Source organism: Alexandromys fortis, unplaced genomic scaffold (assembly GCF_014885135.2).
Source record: "Alexandromys fortis isolate MF-2015 unplaced genomic scaffold, M_Fortis_MF-2015_v1.1 scaffold_88, whole genome shotgun sequence".
In the NCBI taxonomy this organism is placed as follows: domain Eukaryota; kingdom Metazoa; phylum Chordata; class Mammalia; order Rodentia; family Cricetidae; genus Alexandromys; species Alexandromys fortis.
The window spans coordinates 5,510,083-5,528,755 of NW_026067961.1; the positions used below are offsets into that span (position 1 = coordinate 5,510,083).

Here is an 18,673-nt window from a genome sequence, read left to right on the forward strand (position 1 = left end):
AACCAGATTCAAGTTAAGGCAAAAAAGCAGGCACACAAAATTCACTATCTGCGTAGAACAAACAACGCGTTCCCAGGAGGTCTGGCCAGCAGGGGCGCTGGCTCCTGGAACATAAGCTTCTTCCCTCCACACAGGGAAGTGGAACACACAGACAAGATGGGAGGGCCCGCACCAGGGTCAAGACTGTAGCACATAAAAACACGTGTGTCTGTACTTTCTGGATTAGATGACAGAGAAAAGAGGACATTAAGAGGGAGGCTGGCTAAGGCTCACCCAGATAGATGACCTGCAGCAGGCCTGGGCACTCACCAGCCACAGTCTCTACAGCTGCAGATCAGGGCACAAAACCTGAAGCCCTGTTGGTGGACACATACCCATGGCTGGGCACAGAACCCACACACTCTTTAAAAAAAAAAAAAAAAAAAAAAAAAAAAAGATTTATTTATTTATTTATTACTATGTATAGTGTTTTGCCTGCATGGATGCCTGCAGGCCAGAAGAGGGCGCCAGATCTCATTATAGATGGCTCTGAGCTACATCATGGTTGCTGGGAACTGAACTCAGGACCTCTGGAAGGACAGCCAGTGCTCTTAACCACTGAACCATCTCTCCAACCCCAGAACCCACACATTCTGTACTGCACTGTGGAGGAAATGCCTCCACAATGGCCACTACAGTCTGCCTAGGGATCTCCCCACCAAGTGTGGAGATGTGTCTTGGGGTAATGTCAGACCTGTGAAGCCATTTTGTTCCTTCATGGCTACCCACTGTGATCTCTCTATGACAGAGGTGACGCTGCTGCTGCCTATGGCCCACCCTTCCCATATTGTGTTCGCAGGGAGTGGGCTTCCACATTCACTGAAAGGCAGAGGTCACCTTCCTGCGTGTGAACTGAATTTTAAACAACTTGTGTTGGTAGGGGCTAGAGTACGTTTCAGTGGTTAAGGGCACTGGCTGCTCTTCCAGGGGTCCTAAGTTCAATTCCCAGCACCCCCGTGGTGGCTCACAACCACCTGCTACACTGATTCAAGGGGACCTGGACCTCTTCTAGGCTTCCACAGGCACCAGGCATGTACCTGGTGCACAGGCATACATACAGGTCAAAACATCCACGACATATAAAATGTTAAAAATCAGAAGAAAAAAAATGTGTGTTGGTTTCGTATAGAAATGGTTGTCAGGTTGGAAAAGCTGCAACAGTTGAAGTCAAAAGAAAGAAAAGATGAAAATCACTTGCTACTTCCCGGCAGCGCCACCGTGACCAGAGAAGGCCAGACAGTGCAGGGTGGCCCATTTAACCAAAACAATGAAACCACCGGAATAGAAAGTTTCGTTCCGGCTTGTGCTTGTGTTTTGATTCTTACACCACATTTGAATTTAAACTTAAACTGTCTGCGTGCCTTGCAACTCAGCCTTTGGCTTCATACCCCATTTTCTCCCAGGCACGTGTGTAAAGCAGCAGTAACCCTGGGGGCTACTGAAGAGGGTCACCTCAACATGCTAGCTTATTCCTCTGTGTCCGAAAGAATTTACAGAGAAACTAGGAAATTCAAGTTCTCCCAAAATAAACAAATTTGGGAATTAGATGCACTTATACCTTTTTTTTTAGATTTATTTATTTATTATGTACACAGTGTTCTGTCTGTATGCTTGCTGGCCAGAAGAGGGCACCATGTGAGCACTGGGAATTAAACTCAGGACCTCTGGAAGAGCAGTAAGTGCTCTTAACCTCTGAGCCATCTCTCCAGCCCCACTTATACCTTTCTAACCAAAGTCAAGGTTCTATCTTCCCACGGGGAGAAAAATCTGTCTTAGGTCTGGTCATCTAGCACTCAGTGATGGTGCAGTACCCTGAAATGATGTGAGGTCCAAGGGTCCAAGGGCACACTGACGCTCCATGAACTTGGACAGTTAACGTTCATTCCCACTAACTTATTTCCTTTGGCTATAAATATAGGCTACAACCACAGCAGTGGGCGGTGACTGTGACCCTGTCACCAGCAGAATCATGGGTCTCTTCTCACCACTGCACAGCAGAGCAGGGATCCGCATACTATCCCCAACGCCCTTTCAAATTCCAATCTTTTCTGGCCCTGCTGTTAAAGCTTTGTCTCGCCCATTAACAGGGCATCATGGGTTATTACTGCACAAGTTCGGAGTCTTCAGTGTGCTGGCCACTATTTCAACTTAACTGGCTGCCTGAGATTCTGCACATACATATTGTTCAAGGCAGCGGTTTGCAACCCTGGCCCCTCCAAATGCTCCCTCACTCAACCAGGTTCCTGCTGAGCTACCAAGGGCTAAGTACTATAGAAGCCTACAGCGCAGACTCTTCTGTGTCCTCCACATTTCTGTGTCACTTCACAGACATCAATAATTAATGATCAGATTGATTTATAGGCTAGTTTCCTGATCATGCCTTCCCTGTCTGTCATTCAGGTTCAAGAACGGTGACATCAACCACCCATGACATCAGGCGTGTCCTCTAAAAGGCTGCACACAGACACAAGGACACGTGGGTAAAGAGGAGAGCAACTAAGAATCTGACCCGACATAGTCACAACACAGCAAGGAGGTGTTAGTTCCCAGGGCTGGGGGATGGGAGGCCAGCAACTGTTACCTTGCCAGCAAGCTCCGACCACGAGCTGAGTCTCTATCCCGGTTGGATGAAGTGGGTAGTCCTCTGTGACAGAGAAAGGCTCGTGAGACACACCGTCCACATAGAGAGTCACGCTTGGGAATTCCACATTAAGGACAAAGTGGTGCCAGTCCTCGTCGCAGACCTAGCCAAGGCAAAGAAAGCGTGACATGTCAGCCAGCTGTGCGCCCGAAGCTGCAACCCTGAGCAGCAGGGTGTGGGAAATGAGTCACGTGTCAGGAACGACTTCCTGAAAAGAAAAGGATTTTAAAAAATCTAGCAAGAAAGTATTTAGCAAACACATCCCACCACAAAGGGGCAGGTCAACTTCATCATCACTAGGGCATTTCCAATCGCCACATGCCAGGGACGCTAACAAGGGCTGAGCAATTCTCTACCCTTAGCAGCATCCACAAGTCTCCTTAGCAGCAAGCTGGACACTTAACTCCTAAACACTGGGTCAGGCTATCAACTAGCTATTCCCTCCCCCCCCCCCTTTTTGTGGCAGGGTTTCACTATGTAGCCCAGACTGTTCTCGAACTAGACTGGGACTCGATGGCACTGCCTCTGCTCCCGAGTGCCAGCCATTCGCTTCTGAGCCAGGATAATAATCATCGGTCTCAGAAAAGGGCGCATGACAGTGAGTGCTCATGTTCTCTGTCAACTGCTCATCCACACGGACAGGCGGGCTGAGGGAAGGGCCACACACAGGGCCCTGGCAGGGGCAGCAATCCCCAGAACCACATACAACCACACGGTGGCGCCTGCTCACACGGTGACCAGGAAGTTAAACAGGAGGGTTTCAGTGCCATTCCCGCACTCAATACAACATAACTGTATTGTCAGCTTAAATCACATATTCTTTTTCACATTTAACTCTGGAAATGAGTATGTGCATGTACACGTGCCATGACGTGTGCACATCAGGAGGTAACTTGTGGGAGGCAGTCCTCTCCATCGTGTGCATGCGTTCTGGGGACCAAAATCAGGTGGTCAGGCCTGGTGGCAAGTCCCTTTACCTAGTGAGTCATCTTTCTGGTCTACAAAGAAGATAATATTTACGCTATTATTTTGCCGTAAAATGCACACACAGGAAAAGGTGGGCTTTGGCAGGAAGGAGTTAAGGGGATCTGATCTGCTGTCCTGTGACCCACAGATACACAAACCATGATGTCCTGCAGACGGTCACATCCCGAGAGGTTGACACCTGGCAAGGTTTCTATTTACTCACCTGGTTCAACTTCCAGTGGAACTCCGCAGGCCTGTATTTCTTCTCCTCCGACGGGTCCTGACGGAGGAGGAAAATCAGCCTGCACCCATGGACATACAGCGAGTAATGGTGTCGGTTCATGTCTGCAAAGACAGCGTCTATGGGTGAACTGCCACCTCCAGGTTCCAGGGGGAGTAATGATGGAGGAAGGTAATTGGTTAATTATAATAAACCAACTGCTTGGCCTCATAGCTTAGAACATAGGTGGGTGGAATAAACAGAATAGGATCTGGGCGGAAGAGGAAGTGAGGTCAGACTCTGCTCTGCTTCCAGAGGGCTGGAGCAGAGACGCCATGCTCCGCGCTCCCAGGCAGATGCATGCAATGAAGCTCCTCTCAGCTCCGAACCCAGAATGGACATAGGCTAGAATCTTCCCGGTAAGCGCACCTTGGGGTGCTTACACACATCATTAGAAATGGGCTAGTCCAGGTGCGAGAATTAGCCTGTAAGGGCTAGAGTTCATGGGCCAAGCAGTTCTTAAATGAATACAGTTTCTGTGTTGTTATTTCGGGCATGAGCTAGCCAAGCGGCCGGGGTGTTGGGGACGCAGCCCCGCCGCTCCTATTTCAACAGAGTAAGGACAGTTTTGTTTTGTTTTTTTTTAAATATTTATTTATTAAGGATACAGTATTCTGTCTGTGTGTATGCCTGAAGGCCAGAAGAGGGCACCAGATCTCATTACAGATGGTTGTGAGCCACCATGTGGTTGCTGGGAATTGAACTCAGGACCTTTGGAAGAACAGGCAGTGCTCTTAACCTCTGAGCCATCTCTCAGCCCCCAGGACAGTTTCTTGAGTAGATTTAAAGACATGTTTTATCTGCATAAATGAACCTCTAGCTGAGCCAAGACAGGGGTTAGGAACATACACACAGGGGTTTTACTGAGAACTTAGGATAACCCCCCCGCCCCGGCTGGTGCTGTGTCTCTAAGGACAAAGTGTCCCTAGCATAAAATAGAGAACCTTATCTGTGGAGGAACTAGTCCCTGTGAGGAATACCAGCCGGTGCAGGGATGCAACCAACCTGTCTTGTCTGAACTGCAGAGAATTGTCTCCTTCTTCCGGCCGAAAGGTCCATGCCTCATCCACACAGAAATCGTAAAGGGCTCTTTGGGGTCAAGGGACACAACGCCATCTGGGATTCTCACTGCCTGAGTGCCATTGAACTCAAAGACCTGGTCGCTGTCATGGCCGTTGTCGGTGGGAAGGCCAGCAGTCCAGTTCAAGGAGCTGCTCGGGGAAGGGAGCAGCTCTGAGGTGCCAGCTGCAGCCCCTGAAACCAAAGAGACATGAGAGTCAGTTCCATGGAGAACGGAACGCCTGAGAGTGGCTCAGGGCCACGCTAAGGGTGTCTCTCACCCTTAGAATGGCTGCTCGTTTGATTTCGCCTTCCCTAAAAAACAAGGAATTTTTTTTTCTTAACAAAAATGTGTAATACATACATCGGTAATCCCAGCACAAGGGAGGCAGAGGCAGGAGGACTGCCAAATTCAAAGTCTGCCTGGGTTACAGAATAAGACAAAACAAAAACAAAAACAACAGAGATACAAACACAGTCTGTGGCTTTTTGTTTTAAGGATGAAGGATGAAGAAGATAAAACACAGTTAGGCATGGTGCACACGCCTCTAATCCTAGCACCAGCAGAGGCAGACCTTTGTGAGTTCAAAGTTAGCCTATTCCCATATTGAGTTTCAGGCTAGCCAGAGTTATTCGGAAAGACCCTGCCTCAAAACAAGCACAATAACAATGTAACTTTTTATGTTCCCACCCAAATAGACACCATTTTTGTGTATAAACACTTCTAGTCCTTTTTAAATGAACATATAAAAGTTTCTTCTTCATTTTCATGTTAGTGGTATGTGCCTTTGTGTGCATGTATGTCTGCATGTGTTTGGGCAAACGTGTACAGGTGTGCACACATGTGAAGGAATCATCCTCAGTTACCTTTACCTTATTCAGTGAGGCAGGTCTCTCAATCAAACCCAGAGCTACCAACATGACTGGGTGGGCCGCTCTACCTCTCTGGATTGAGTGGGTTCTGGGGATCTACACCCGATCCTCACCCTGCACAGCAAGTGCCTTACCCACTGAGCTCTTTCTAGCCCAGAAGGTTGTTTTTTTTGATTTTATGTGCACAAGTGTTTTTTCTGCATGTATGTCTATACACCTCTTGCATGCCTTATGTCCAAGGAGATCAGAAGAGGACACCAAAGCTCCTGGGACTGGAGTTACAGACCGTTGTGAGCTGCCATGTGGGTGCTGGGACCCACACCCCGAACAGCCAGTGTTCTTAACCACTGAGTCCTCGTCTGCTCACAAATGCTTCTTACTTACTGGAGGCCTGCTGAGTCTGCAATGCCACACATTCTCCTCGCTCTGTAGCAGCATCTCAGAGTGGCTATACAGCGTTTTTATTAGTCCTCCCACTGGTGGACACTGACTGTTACCCCAAACTCCTTCGTTACACACCTGTCCTCAACGAGCATGTATGTGTGCGGTGATTCTGCTCTTAGGATAAACATCTAGAACTGGAATTACTGAGTCAAAGAGCAGGGAGAGGAGACAGCTCAGCACTGGCAAAGGCACCTGCCACCAAACCTGGAACCACGTGGGGGGAGAAAGCGACCACCTCACTACCTACCCTCTGACTTCTGCAGACCACTGTGGCACACACTCACCCACATATATAAAATAAATAAAAGTAATTTTAAAAAAAGAGTAGAGAAAAGATTTTACAGCTGTCAGGTTAAGGTTTCTACTCTTTCTTCCTGGTGCTGGGGAGCGAACTCAGAGCCTCATGCATTAGAAAAAGCATGGGCCTCTGAAACAGTGTGCCCTCTATTTCCCAGGCTGGACCAGAACTCCTAGGTTCAAACGATCCCCTGCCTCAACCTCTGAATAACTCAACTCCAGAGCACATTCCGAAGCCCGGCTCCTTATTCTTACATCATCTGCACTTGGATGATTCTCAATGGGTTAAATTCTTCAAATTATGAGCTCTTCAGTGCACACACATGCAGCACTCTGGACAGAGTCTACAGAGCCTGTGCTTTCCCCGAGAGCCTGTCCGAATGAAAAGCAGCCAGCAAGGCAGCAAAGGCCACTTCACAACATCGTATCTGTTCTGCTTATCATTTAACAGCCCAGACACAGGCTAGGGTCCGACGGGGTCCTGTCTTCCCTCAAGACTGAGGGCTCCAGACACCGGACCTCCTTACCACAGAGCCGGTGAAGGGACTTCTCAGAGTAGGTGTCTCGGTCGCAGCCTTTCCCGATGTGGCTGGTCTCCAGCTCCACTGTGACCTGCACTGAGGCGATGGGCTCGTCACAGGTCTCCAAGTGGATGCTTGGGAAGACAGCCAACGCCCCCGTGCCGGGCTCGTATTCAATCCTGTTGCTCCAGCCTGCGATGCCCCACGGATGGGTGCGGGAGAGAAAAAAGAAAGCTCACGTTTATGTGTTTCTACGGCACGTACATTTTCAGAATGGGTGCGGAAGCAGAGAGATTGGAGCTCACCCTGCCACCCGGGGCTGCAGGTGGGCTTAACGCTGATCTTCACCAGAACGTCTTCCGTGGCTCTTTTCTTCCCACAGTCGTAGGCCGTGACCGTGAGCTTATACTGGTGCTCTTTGCCATAGTTCAGCTTCTCTGTGTTTTTAATGTAGCCTGGCAGAGAAGGAAAGCAGCGATGAGAACCATCTTTACTTGTGATGTGCAAGACTGACAAGCCCTGAAATAAACTCAGTCCCGAGGTCACACACTCTTCCATCCCCCCTTGACCGCAGAACTCGCTGAGGTCATGCTCTAGTGTCCGAGCGCAGTGTGAGCACACAGTCAGTCCTCCTGTGTACTGAGTACTCCGCCCCCATCCCTGCAGTTTCTATACTGGTTTTAAAAATTCTTTTTTAATTTTTTTAAATATCTTTGGGATTCTTATTTATTTATTTATTTATTTATTTATTTATTTATTTATGTATACAATATTCTGTCTGTGTGTATGCCTGCAGGCCAGAAGAGGGCACCAGACCCCATTACAGATGGTTGTGAGCCACCATGTGGTTCCTGGGAATTGAACTCAGGACCTTTGGAAGAGCAGGCAATGCTCTTAACCACTGAGCCATCTCTCCAGCCCTAATTTTTTTTTTTTTTGAGACATGGTCTTACTATGTAACCTTGGCTGTCCTGGGACTCACATGTAGACCAGGCTAGCCTAGAATTCAGAGAGATCTGTCTACCTCTGCCTCCCCAGTGCTGGGATTAAGGGCATGCGCCACCACGGCCAGCTTTTTAGAAACATTTTAATTGGGTGTATGTGTATGCCTCCTCACATGTGCGGAGGTCAAAGGACATCCTTCAGGAGTGAGTTCTCTCCTCCTACCATGGCTCTGGGGACTGAAGTCAAGTCATCAGGCTATGTGATAAGTGCTTTTTCCCTGAGCCACCTCGCCTGCTCTGATTTTATATCAACATTTAGTACTTTGCATGTAAGAATAAAAAAGGGCAAATAGTTTAAATACCTTAAATGCTAACAATGAGGTCAAGCTTCATTAAATACATATGCTGAAAGATTAATTTTGTTAAAGAAAACAAAGTTGAGGGCTGGGGACACAATTCTGCTCTGATGCTCAGCACTCCTTACCAAGAGTAGAGCACACACCTGTAAGCCCAGCACGTGGGAGGTGGAGGCAGGAGGATTAAAAGTTCAGGGCTGTCCTGAGCTACATGTCAAGTTCAAAGCTAACCTGGACTGCAAGAAATTCTCTCTTCCCTCAACAAACAAACAAACCAAAATTAACTGAGGTTCGGGCTGGGGTATGACTCAGTGGGACCCATAGTTACCACCTGCGAGGTGCGACCTCAAATGCTACCCTAGCACCAAAGGGAAGGGAAGGGAGGGAGGGCGGGAGGGAAGAGGAAAAGAGGGAGAGGGAAGAAAATCCTCCCCCCTCTGTCCTCTTGCTTAGGAAGAGGTATCCTTTTGTTCAAATGTGAATGAAAATGTCTTTTTAAGATTCGCTTTTATTTTGTGTATATGTGTGAGTACCTGCAGTATGTATGTAAATCACTTGCATGCCTGGTTCCCTCAGATACCAGAAGAGGGTGTTGGAGCCCTTGGACCTAGAGTTATAGGCAGTTGTAAGCAGCCTGATGTGAGTGCTGAGAACTGAACAAGGGCCCTCTGCAGGAGCAGCCAGTGCTGTAACCACACGGCCATCTCTCCAGACCCTACAAAGTTTCACACAACCACAATTCCATCAAAGACTGCAGTGTGCACTAATTTACAATGTTATTACCGTGGCTGGGCAGGGGTGGTGCACGCCTTTAATCCTAGCACTAGGAAGGCAGGGACGGGGGAATCTCTCGAGTTCAAATCCAGCCTGGTCTATAGAATTAGTTCCAGGACAGCCAGGGCTACACAGAGAAACCCTGTCTCTCAAAACAACAAAGAAGCAGTCCCAGGAGAAAGAGGTCGAGCTCTCGCATTGCTCTGTCAGCTCCTCAGGGGAAAGGTTCTGGCAGAAGCAGTGCGAATCCTCATCTTAGCTATAATCCCTGCAATCAGGAGGACAAGAGGCGTGAGGCCAGCCGAGGCTGCACGGGAAGAGCCTGGCTCAGAAATAAACAAAGGAGGGTGAGAGACAGCTCAGCAGTTAGGAGCACACACTGCTCTTCCAGGGGATCAGAGTTCCACCCCCAGAACCCACAGCAAGGGGCTCACAAGCGCCTGTGACTCTAGCTCCAGGGGATCCAAAACCTTTGGCTCCCGTGTGCACCTGCTCTCACGTGTACACACCCACAGAGACACAGAACCAAAAATGATTCCTTAAAGAATGAATCAATCAGTGCTCACCCTAAAGATGGGGCAGAGGGGCCGGAAGTGTAGCCCAGTGGGAGAACATTTGCTTAACACATACAAAGCCTGGACTGGATCCCCAGCACCACCAAAAGTGGGGGGTGATGGGGAGGGGGTGTAAAAGATTCCAATCAAATGGAGAACAAAAAATAAGTACCTAAAGGGACCACACACTCAGGTGCACACGGGTGAAAGTGAGAAGGTTCATGTCAAACGAGGCCGTCACTTGATTTGGGTAGGAAAAGGGAAAGAGTCCCAAAGAGCCCAAACTTCCAGAGTAAAGTCAAACATGAGTCACAGGCACGAGGCAGGGCTCAGGCCTGCAGGCTCACTGATGCTCAGCCAGCACTGGGAAGCCCAGGTTACCACCCGCTGTCACCGACTCACCGTCTTTGTCCACGGTGAACGGCACATCCGGGGTGAGGATCTCATAGCTGCAGATCTGGCTGAACTGCGGAGAGCAGTCTGCGTCCACAGCCTCCACCCTGAGGACGTTGTCCTGCCGCTTCCCCTCCACCACGGCCGCCTTGTAGGACTTCTCCTTGAACACAGGCGCGTACTCGTTCACGTCGTTCACCTGGATGTGAACGGTTGCCCTAGACAAGGGGGAGAAGGCTGGTGTGGGGCTCTGTTCTGTCTTTTACCCAAAAGGCAACAATTCTGCTGATTTCTACATTCTCCTTTCCTGATGCGGCTTCATGAGCTTCCTACAGTGAAGCCAAAATGTAACCAAATTCAATTTCTTTTATTTGGCACGGAGTCATGGGGAAGTTAAAATTGGGACTTGGGCTGATTTTTCTGTCCCCTAAAATTGAGGCAATAGGCTTAGAAAATCCACGATGCAGCAGAGGAGACTGAATTTTCCTCTAAAGTGGGGGCAGGATGTGAGGAAGGGAGAGGAATCCAAACACTACTTAGTCTCTGGTCATAATGTCAAGACGCATTATCACAGAATTTTAAAGACTTACAGCCAAAGGAAGAGGGGTTAGAAATAGAGAAATGGTCTCACTGTGTGAGTTAGAACAAATGAGGTAGAGAGATGGCTCAGTGGATGAAGCACTTGCCAAACGAGTCTGAGTGCTGAGCCCCAGCACCCACAGAAATGAGGCCGGTGTGGTGTTCCTCTGGGAGGCTGGACAGGAACGCAGGGCAAGCTGGCTAGCCAGACTCCCTGAGATGGGAGAGACCTGCATGTGTACATCAAGTGGACCCCAGGACATCCACACGCAGGCATACACATCTGTGAACACACATGCATGCAGTCTGCCTGCCTGCCTGCCTCTCTCACACGCACACATGCACACATGCGTGCACACACACACACACACACGTGTAGAAACAAGTTTTGTCCTACTGCCACAGAGCAGGAAGAGGTCACCTTCCAGTCCTGGTTCCACAAATGAAGACGCACAGGAGCAGCACTCCTAGCTGCCACTTTCCAAGTTCATAGCTGGGTACCAGTGAGCCAGTCTCCAAATAATGACACTTAAATAGACTTCAAGGGCTACCAACTGATCAGGTTTTTTGGTCAAAATATAAACTTTTGGATATATAGGCCAGTTGCAAAGTGTTTATCTGACATACACAAGGCCCAGGCTTCGTCCTCAGCACAAACACAATCTTCTCAAATGAACAAAGGGATGTCACGTTGTGTACAAATGAGAAGTTTTCCACTAGTTCATCATACCCTGTTTTCAGAGCATCCCGATCCAGGCTCATCCGTGTGGCGCCCATGCTGCCCACATATCCCTTTTCCTTAGCAATCTGCCGAGGAACTAAGGAAGGCTGAGCAACATTCAATTGGCCTGGTGTTGAGGGGATAAAAGTCTAGACTTCTATGCCCATTCTTCTAGAGCCCTCTCTGTTATAGTGACCTCTGGTCATGTCAACTTCCTCCACAAGTTAGCTAGCTTATGCGTTTAGAGTTTACAAGAAAAGACAAGAATAACAAAATCAGCCAGGCAGTGATGGTGCACGCCTTTAATCCCAGGACTCAGAGACAAAGGCAGGTGGATCTCTCTGAGTTCGAGGCCAGCTTGGTCTACCAAGTGAGTTCCAGGACAGCCAGGGCTACACAGAGAAACCCTGTCTCGAAAAAAAACCAAAAAGAATAACAAAATCATTTTCCTCAGGAAAAAGTTCAATATGGGGCTGTGTGTGTGTATGTGTGTCCGTCTGTCTATCTCTGTCCCTGCTCCCAGCCCCCTCCAGAGACAAAGTCTTGCTATGTTACCCAGGCAGTCCTTGCCTTTGTGATCCTCCTCCCTCAGCCTTCCGAGTGCCTCAGTAGCAGGCACATGTCACTCACCGTTCCTGTGGGGCTTTAGTTTCCTTACCAAGAATACTCGGTGGTATAAAACCACTCATTCCTTTTTGAAAACCTGTTACCCATCAGGCTCTTCCTAGAAGCTAGACACAAAAGAGGACACACCCAGGCTGGAGTCCACCCTTAAAGACCTTTCCAATCCGTCTGTGACCCTGCAGAACTCTTCCTGCTCCATCTCACATCTCGGAGCACTGGGGACCAAGTCCCGCTGCCGCTCCCCACGCACGCTCACTACTGGGCGGCTCTTTGCTCTCGACTTACTTGTGAGATTTCTTCACGCCAGTGCCATCAGGTCCCTTTCCGCAGTCGTAGGCCTGGATGGTGAACGTGTAGTCTTTTTGCAGCTCACAGTCCAATTTCTCCTTAGAGCGGATTAGTCCCTCCCCTGTGGACTTATCCACCACCACGGCATCAAAGGGGACATTCTGCCCGTGAATTTTAAAGCCACAAATCTCACCTGGGGAGTAAAGCAGAGCGGATTAGTGTGCCTTGCCCCATGAACCTTCTGCGCGCTGCCCCCGCCCCCAAAGAAAATAGACGACAACAACTTAGCAGCCAGGGGGGTTGTGGGGTCCGTGGACAAAGCGGGGACACTGTGCTTTAACACGGGTGAGTTCTGGGACTTTAGTAGAAGCGGATTCTGGCTTTCCAAGCAACTGGTTTACTTTGCATCCATTCATGCAGGGATACAAGAGAGAGAGCATAGACAGGCATTCCACAGGAGCACTTCCAGGGCTCAAGGGTCAAGGACGTCATAAGCAACAGCCAAGGCCTGAGCACACCAGGCTTCCAGGCGGTCTGAGCACTGGGCGATTCTTTGGGTTTGCACCAGAGAGAGGATAAAATGGACAGTTAAGCGTTGGGAGAAGAAGTGTGACATGTGGGACCAGCATCGTAATTACAGAAATTCTGTCGAGGAAAAGAAAGATCAAGTCTTCCTGTGCAATGAGCCTGGCTAAATTAGGGAATCAAAACAAACTGCTAAAGAAGAGGGGTAGAAATACCAAGTTTTCAGGCATCCATTTCAACAGCTGACATCCACTGCCACAGGGAGGATCCGCTAGGATTCCCCAGCTCCGGCTTCCCCTGAGAGGAACACCAGCCGGCAACATCACTACAACTAAACTCTCTGGGTTGGAAAGCTCCGTGGTTCCATGCACACCCGTGGGAGGACAAGGTTAACGCTCTGACGCAATATGAAGCTGCAAAGCCATTTCTCGTGAAAAGAAGCCTGCACACTTCCACGGGTTCAGTGACTAGAAAACTGTCCCAAGCAAGTCCTGTCCATGCAGTTCAAATGGATGTCTGAGTTCCAGATATTTCTAACCAAGGGTCTGGTTACATACAATTTCCATAAATACACTTAAAAAAATGAAACAAAACTAGGAGAATAAATAAGGGGACGGCATGGCAGTTGCTCCGTTTAATGGCTGATTCCCAATTTTATAACAAGTTAGTGGGTTAATATTCATGAGAGGGAGACAAAGAACCCTTCATCACCTTCTTTGGTGACTGTCACCTCAAAACTCTCTAAAGGGAGAAAAGATAAACCCATGTCAGTAATTCAAGAAAGGATGAAGACGGAACAACAAGGATATTGTTAAAGGTGCAACACATTTCTTACAAGAGCTGGACATGTCGCCAACACACTCAGTAGACAGCTGCACACCTGTTATGTCACTAACACACTCAGTAGACAGCTACACACCTGTTACGTCACTAACACACTCAGTAGACAGCTGCACACCTGTTACATCACTAACACACTCAGTAGATAGCTGCACACTTGTTACGTCATTAACACACTCAGTAGACAGCTGCACACCTGTTACGTCACTAACACACTTGGTAGACAGCTACACACCTATTACATCACTAACACACTCAGTAGACAGCTGCACACCTGTTACGTCACTAACACAGTAGACAGCTGCACAACTGTTACGTCACTAACACACACTCAGTAGACAGCTGCACAACTGTTACGTCACTAACACACTCAGTAGACAACTGCACAACTGTTACGTCATTAACACACGCTCGGTAGATAGCTACCAGAGCTGTTAAGGAGGAAACACCCGGTCCTCACACCCACACCACTTTGAACCCTGCTTACCTAAGCTATTAGGTAACTGCACCTGAACTCACTCTGGGGTGGAATGCTGCTAGGGTTTCCCGGCACCCCACGTGTCATAGGACTTTTCTTCTGATGACAATAAGTAAACCTAAGTATTTTCATTTGTTTGGAGACATTGTCTCACTCTGTAGACCAGGCTGGCCTCGAATTCACAGATCTGCCTGCCTTTGCCTCCTGAGTGCTGGGATTAAGGGCGTGCACCACTACATCTGTTCTGTATTCTTATTTTTAAACCAAGTTCTCCAAATAAGATTCTAGAAACATTCAAATCAACATGAGATTTACAGAACAAAAGTCTGGAGCTGAAGGGGTTAACCCTTCGCCCCCACTGACAGCTGTGTCTAAAGTGCATGACCGGAGCGACAGATGAACAGATGCTAGGTCACAACCATGCAGGGATGACCAGCCTGGTGACTGGATGTCACCCCGTGCCCACCACAGAAAAGATGCCACTTCTGGGACTGTAGCATTACAGAAAGTCACCTTCTTTTGGTTTTTTGAGGCAGGGTTTCTCTGTGGCTTTGGAGCCTGTCCTGGAACTAGCTCTTGTAGACCAGGCTGGCCTCAAACTCACAGAGGTCCGCCTGCCTCTGCCTCCCGAGTACTGGGATTAAAATGTGCGCCACCACCGTCTGGTGGATCGTGGTTTTTTGTGCCTTGAATTTCACATAACCTTATAACCTAACACTCACTTGTCTCAACTGACATATGAGACTGTGGCTTATCCGTTTTCTTGACTGATAGTAAGAATCTAGGGAGCTGAAACATGTAAGGTGCTTAAAACCTTGCTTGGCACAGCAAACACTCAGCACACATCTGCTGTCACTAAAGCCACATGGCAACTTCAGGCCGTTTCCTGCCAGTGGACGTGCAGCAGGAAGCTGTCCATCCATGTCTCCTCCTCCATCATGAGGGCTGCCCAACATGGTAGAGGCTGGCCATGAGGGAATGTCAAATTTAAACTAAAATCCATTTAAATGAATTAACACTAAATCTTCAGTTTCTTAGCCATACATGCCACCCAGGGCTCACAACACTGCATAGAAAACGCAGCCCAGACCACCACCATAGGCAGGGTCTCCTGCATGGCTACAAGGCCGGGGTGCCGTGGGGCCAGGGTGCTGTGGGGCCAGACTCTGCAGACCATGGAATGAGGGCCAGATTCAGGTTGCCCCTCTTTTTGAAAGGCCCGTGTACTAAAAGAATGATTTTACCTTTTTGAAAGTACTTCATCAAGCTGAGATAGGATCTTACTATGAGCCCCGGGCTAGCCTGAAATTTACTCTGTAGCCCAGGCCAGCCCACCATCCTCCTGCTTTAGGCTCCTGGGTACTCGGATTATAGCAGCACCCCACCACACCTAGCTGTTACCATTTTAAATAGTATTTCAGAGCATTAGAAAAGTACACTAAAATTCCCACATCTGTCTTCATCGATGTTTGCCTGGACCACAGACATGCTCTCATTTGCGTACTGTGATGGCTAAGTTCACTGTCGATTTACACCATTGCCATAGGCCCTATGGCCTACAGAACCTAAATATTTCCTGTGGAGGTCTTCAAGGAAAACACACCCTGAGTTAGAACCTAGGTGGCAGTGATGCCAACCAGCATCCTAGGGCTAATAAACTGGAGTATGAAAATGCTTTGGTTATTAGTATTATTTTATAAAGCTCTATCTTCACTACTTTTACTTATGTTTATATGCAGATGTGTAATGGTGCCCTGGGAGCCAGAGCCATCAGATCCCAGGGGAGCTGGTGTTACCAGTGACTGTGAGTCACCCAAAATAGGTCCTGGGAATTGTGTGTGCTCTTAACTGATGAGCCCTCTCTCCAGCACTAAAAAACATGTTGTGAGATGATCCCAACTGCCAATCTTTGATTCAGTGTAAATGCTCCAATTTCTGACTGGAGGTCACTTTGCTGCAGAGCACAGGGCAAATGCGGCAGGCAGCTCCGTATCATGTGAGCCTGTGTTCCCGGCAAGGCCCCTAGGCCTGCAGTCAATACAGACAGGACCCTGGCACGAAATGCTGATTGCTGCCACTGAGGCGACATTCAAATAACAGGCTGAGGACACCCTATACTCAAGCAATGGGAAAAAATGGAGGCAGGGCTTTGCTCTGTTGCTCAAGCTGGTCTTGAACACCTGGGCTCAAGCTATCCTCCTGCCTCAGCCTCCACAGAAGGCTCAGAAGCATTGCTATGCCATCCTCTCAGAGTGATGCAAGAATTTCTATCAAGAGGGAAGGAGGGGCTGGAGAGATGGCTCAGTGGTTAAGAGCATTGCCTGCTCTTCCAAAGGTTCTGAGTTCAATTCCCAGCAACCACATGGTGGCTCACAACCATCTGTAATGAGGTCTGGTGCCCTCTTCTGGCCTGCAGGCATACAGACAGAACATTGTATACATAATAAATAAATATTTAAAAAAAAAAAAGAGGGAAGGAAATTAATAGCTGCTTGGATGAATGGGTGTTGTCTGAAGTTTCTGTCCTGCCCAGTTCCCAGTCTTCATCTGGGTGACAACTGCAGACGGTAACTTCCCTCTTCCCAGAATTCCCATTGTCCCGCCCATACGTCCTGCCTGACTACTGGCCAATCAGCATTTATTTAAAATACAAGTGACAGGGTACAGACCATTGTCCCACAGCAAATGGGACTTCAGGATTATGAAGGTTTGAAAGGGACCTCCCTCAGCTCTGCTAAAACAAGGTTGCCTGGGCAAACATGGTACCTGGATCACTTCAGCAACAGATGCTAGGGACCAGACCTGACGGCAAGAAATGGTCAAGTTCATGTTTGGGAGGCCACTCTTGTCTTATTGCTTGATCTTTTTATGTACATGCATATTTGCCTGCACGAGTTTATGTGTGCCACGTATGTGCAGTCCTGTGGAGGCCAGAGTGGATGCTGGAACCCCAGGACTGGAGTCACAGGAGGTTGTGAGCCATATGGGTGCTAGGAACTTAACCCAGGTCCCTCTGCAAGAACAGCCAAGTGCTCTTAACCTGAGCCATCTTCTCCAGCCCCTCTGGGGGTGTTTTAGATGAGATCAGGTATATTCGAAGTACAACAGCCCTAGATATGGGAGGAACTTTAAAGGCAGGGTCAATGGGGTCAGAGTATAACTGAGAAACTAAGCCTGATGTTGCCTCCTCCTGCCCAGGAAAAGAATATGGAATGGAGTCTGTCTGGAAGACTGGGAATTAGTATGTCAGTTTTAAACATGACCTTGTTCTGCAGTGTGATGGGCGGTGGGGCTAGCCTGTAAGAGTGCCTTCAAAGACACAGCTGACGAAACAGGAACATGTATGACTTGTAAGCACATTGTGCTGCCCTCCAAAGGCTGATGTGATGGTCTATAATGAGACCAGCAGATGTGTGTAACTCTTCTCATTGAGCCCCACTGACTGTGAGTATTGCAGCTGGCTACTGTCGTGGGCTCCGCCAAGGGGCTTCAGAAACCCTCCAGGGCTTATTCAAAGCCCCTCTATTGGGTCCTTTGCCTACAGTGACCTGAAGCCTCAGCAGCTGGCTGGCTGCTATAGCAGGGAAGGGGTTTACCCTTGCACAAGCTGGGTTCCCAGGGGGCTTCAGCAGAGGCAGCCAGGAAATGGCCTCATGTGTTATCTGTTCATCTAGCCCATAGCTGTGATTTTAATGAGGCAGCTGGGTCCAGCTGTGGACACAAGGTGGGACAAGTGGCCAGTAAGAGATTCTGCAGCACCAGAGGGGGGAGGGAAGATGGCCTAATGAAGGCAGAGTCAGCAGGAAGTGCGGAGGGACATTCAGGGAAAACCAACAGAGAAAAGAAGTGGAGTTAAGTCTGGGGTGAAGACCTTGGCTTTAGCTAATGGGGCTTTCTATGGAACTGCAGCCTGTGTGTATGTGTGTGTGTGGTGTTTCTGTCTCTGTGTCGTGTGTGTTGTGTTTGTTGTGTGTCACTCTTTGTTGTACATATGTGGGTGTATGGTGTGTCTGTGTATTGTGTATGTGTCTCTGTGTGATGTGTCTGTGTGTGTCACTGTTGTGTTTGTCTGTCTGTGAAGTGTGTCTGTCTGTGTTGTGTATATGTCTCTCTGATGTGTGCGTTGTGTATATATGTCTCTGTATGGTGTGTCTATGTGCGTGTCTGTTATGTTTGTGTCTGTGTAGTGTGTCTGTGTTGTGTATGTGTGTCTCTATTGTGTATATGTGGGTGTATGGTGTGTTTGTATATATGTTGTGTGTCTATTTGTGTGCTGTGCATGTGTGTCTCTGTGTTGTGTATGTGTGTCTGTTGTGTGTGTCTGTGTTTGTGTGGTGTATATGTGTGTGTCTCTGTGTTGTGTACGTGCCTGTGTCTGTTGTATGTGTGTGTCTGTGTTTGTGTGGTGTATATGTGTGTGCGTGGTTACATCATTTATCCTTACCATCTTCAGGCTTGCATGGGGAATTTTTCAGCA

General features: G+C 48.5%; 1 protein-coding gene across 4 annotated transcripts in view; it reads right to left on the minus strand.

Annotated features, from left to right (window-relative positions):
• The window catches only part of Clstn1 (calsyntenin 1), a 65,573-nt gene that overhangs the window by 7,271 nt on the left and 39,629 nt on the right, over window positions 1-18,673 (minus strand). For 2 of the 4 annotated variants that reach the window (XM_050153353.1, XM_050153351.1), the window contains exons 3-10: window positions 13,590-13,619; window positions 12,351-12,546; window positions 10,151-10,359; window positions 7,426-7,575; window positions 7,127-7,312; window positions 4,932-5,180; window positions 3,870-3,991; window positions 2,621-2,783 (exon numbers count right to left, since the gene is read on the minus strand). In XM_050153353.1, the coding sequence (XP_050009310.1) occupies window positions 2,621-2,783; window positions 3,870-3,991; window positions 4,932-5,180; window positions 7,127-7,312; window positions 7,426-7,575; window positions 10,151-10,359; window positions 12,351-12,546; window positions 13,590-13,619 (1,305 nt within the window). The remainder of the gene's footprint in view (window positions 1-2,620; window positions 2,784-3,869; window positions 3,992-4,931; window positions 5,181-7,126; window positions 7,313-7,425; window positions 7,576-10,150; window positions 10,360-12,350; window positions 12,547-13,589; window positions 13,620-18,673) is intronic. The other 2 variants (XM_050153354.1, XM_050153352.1) reach the window with 1 other exon arrangement.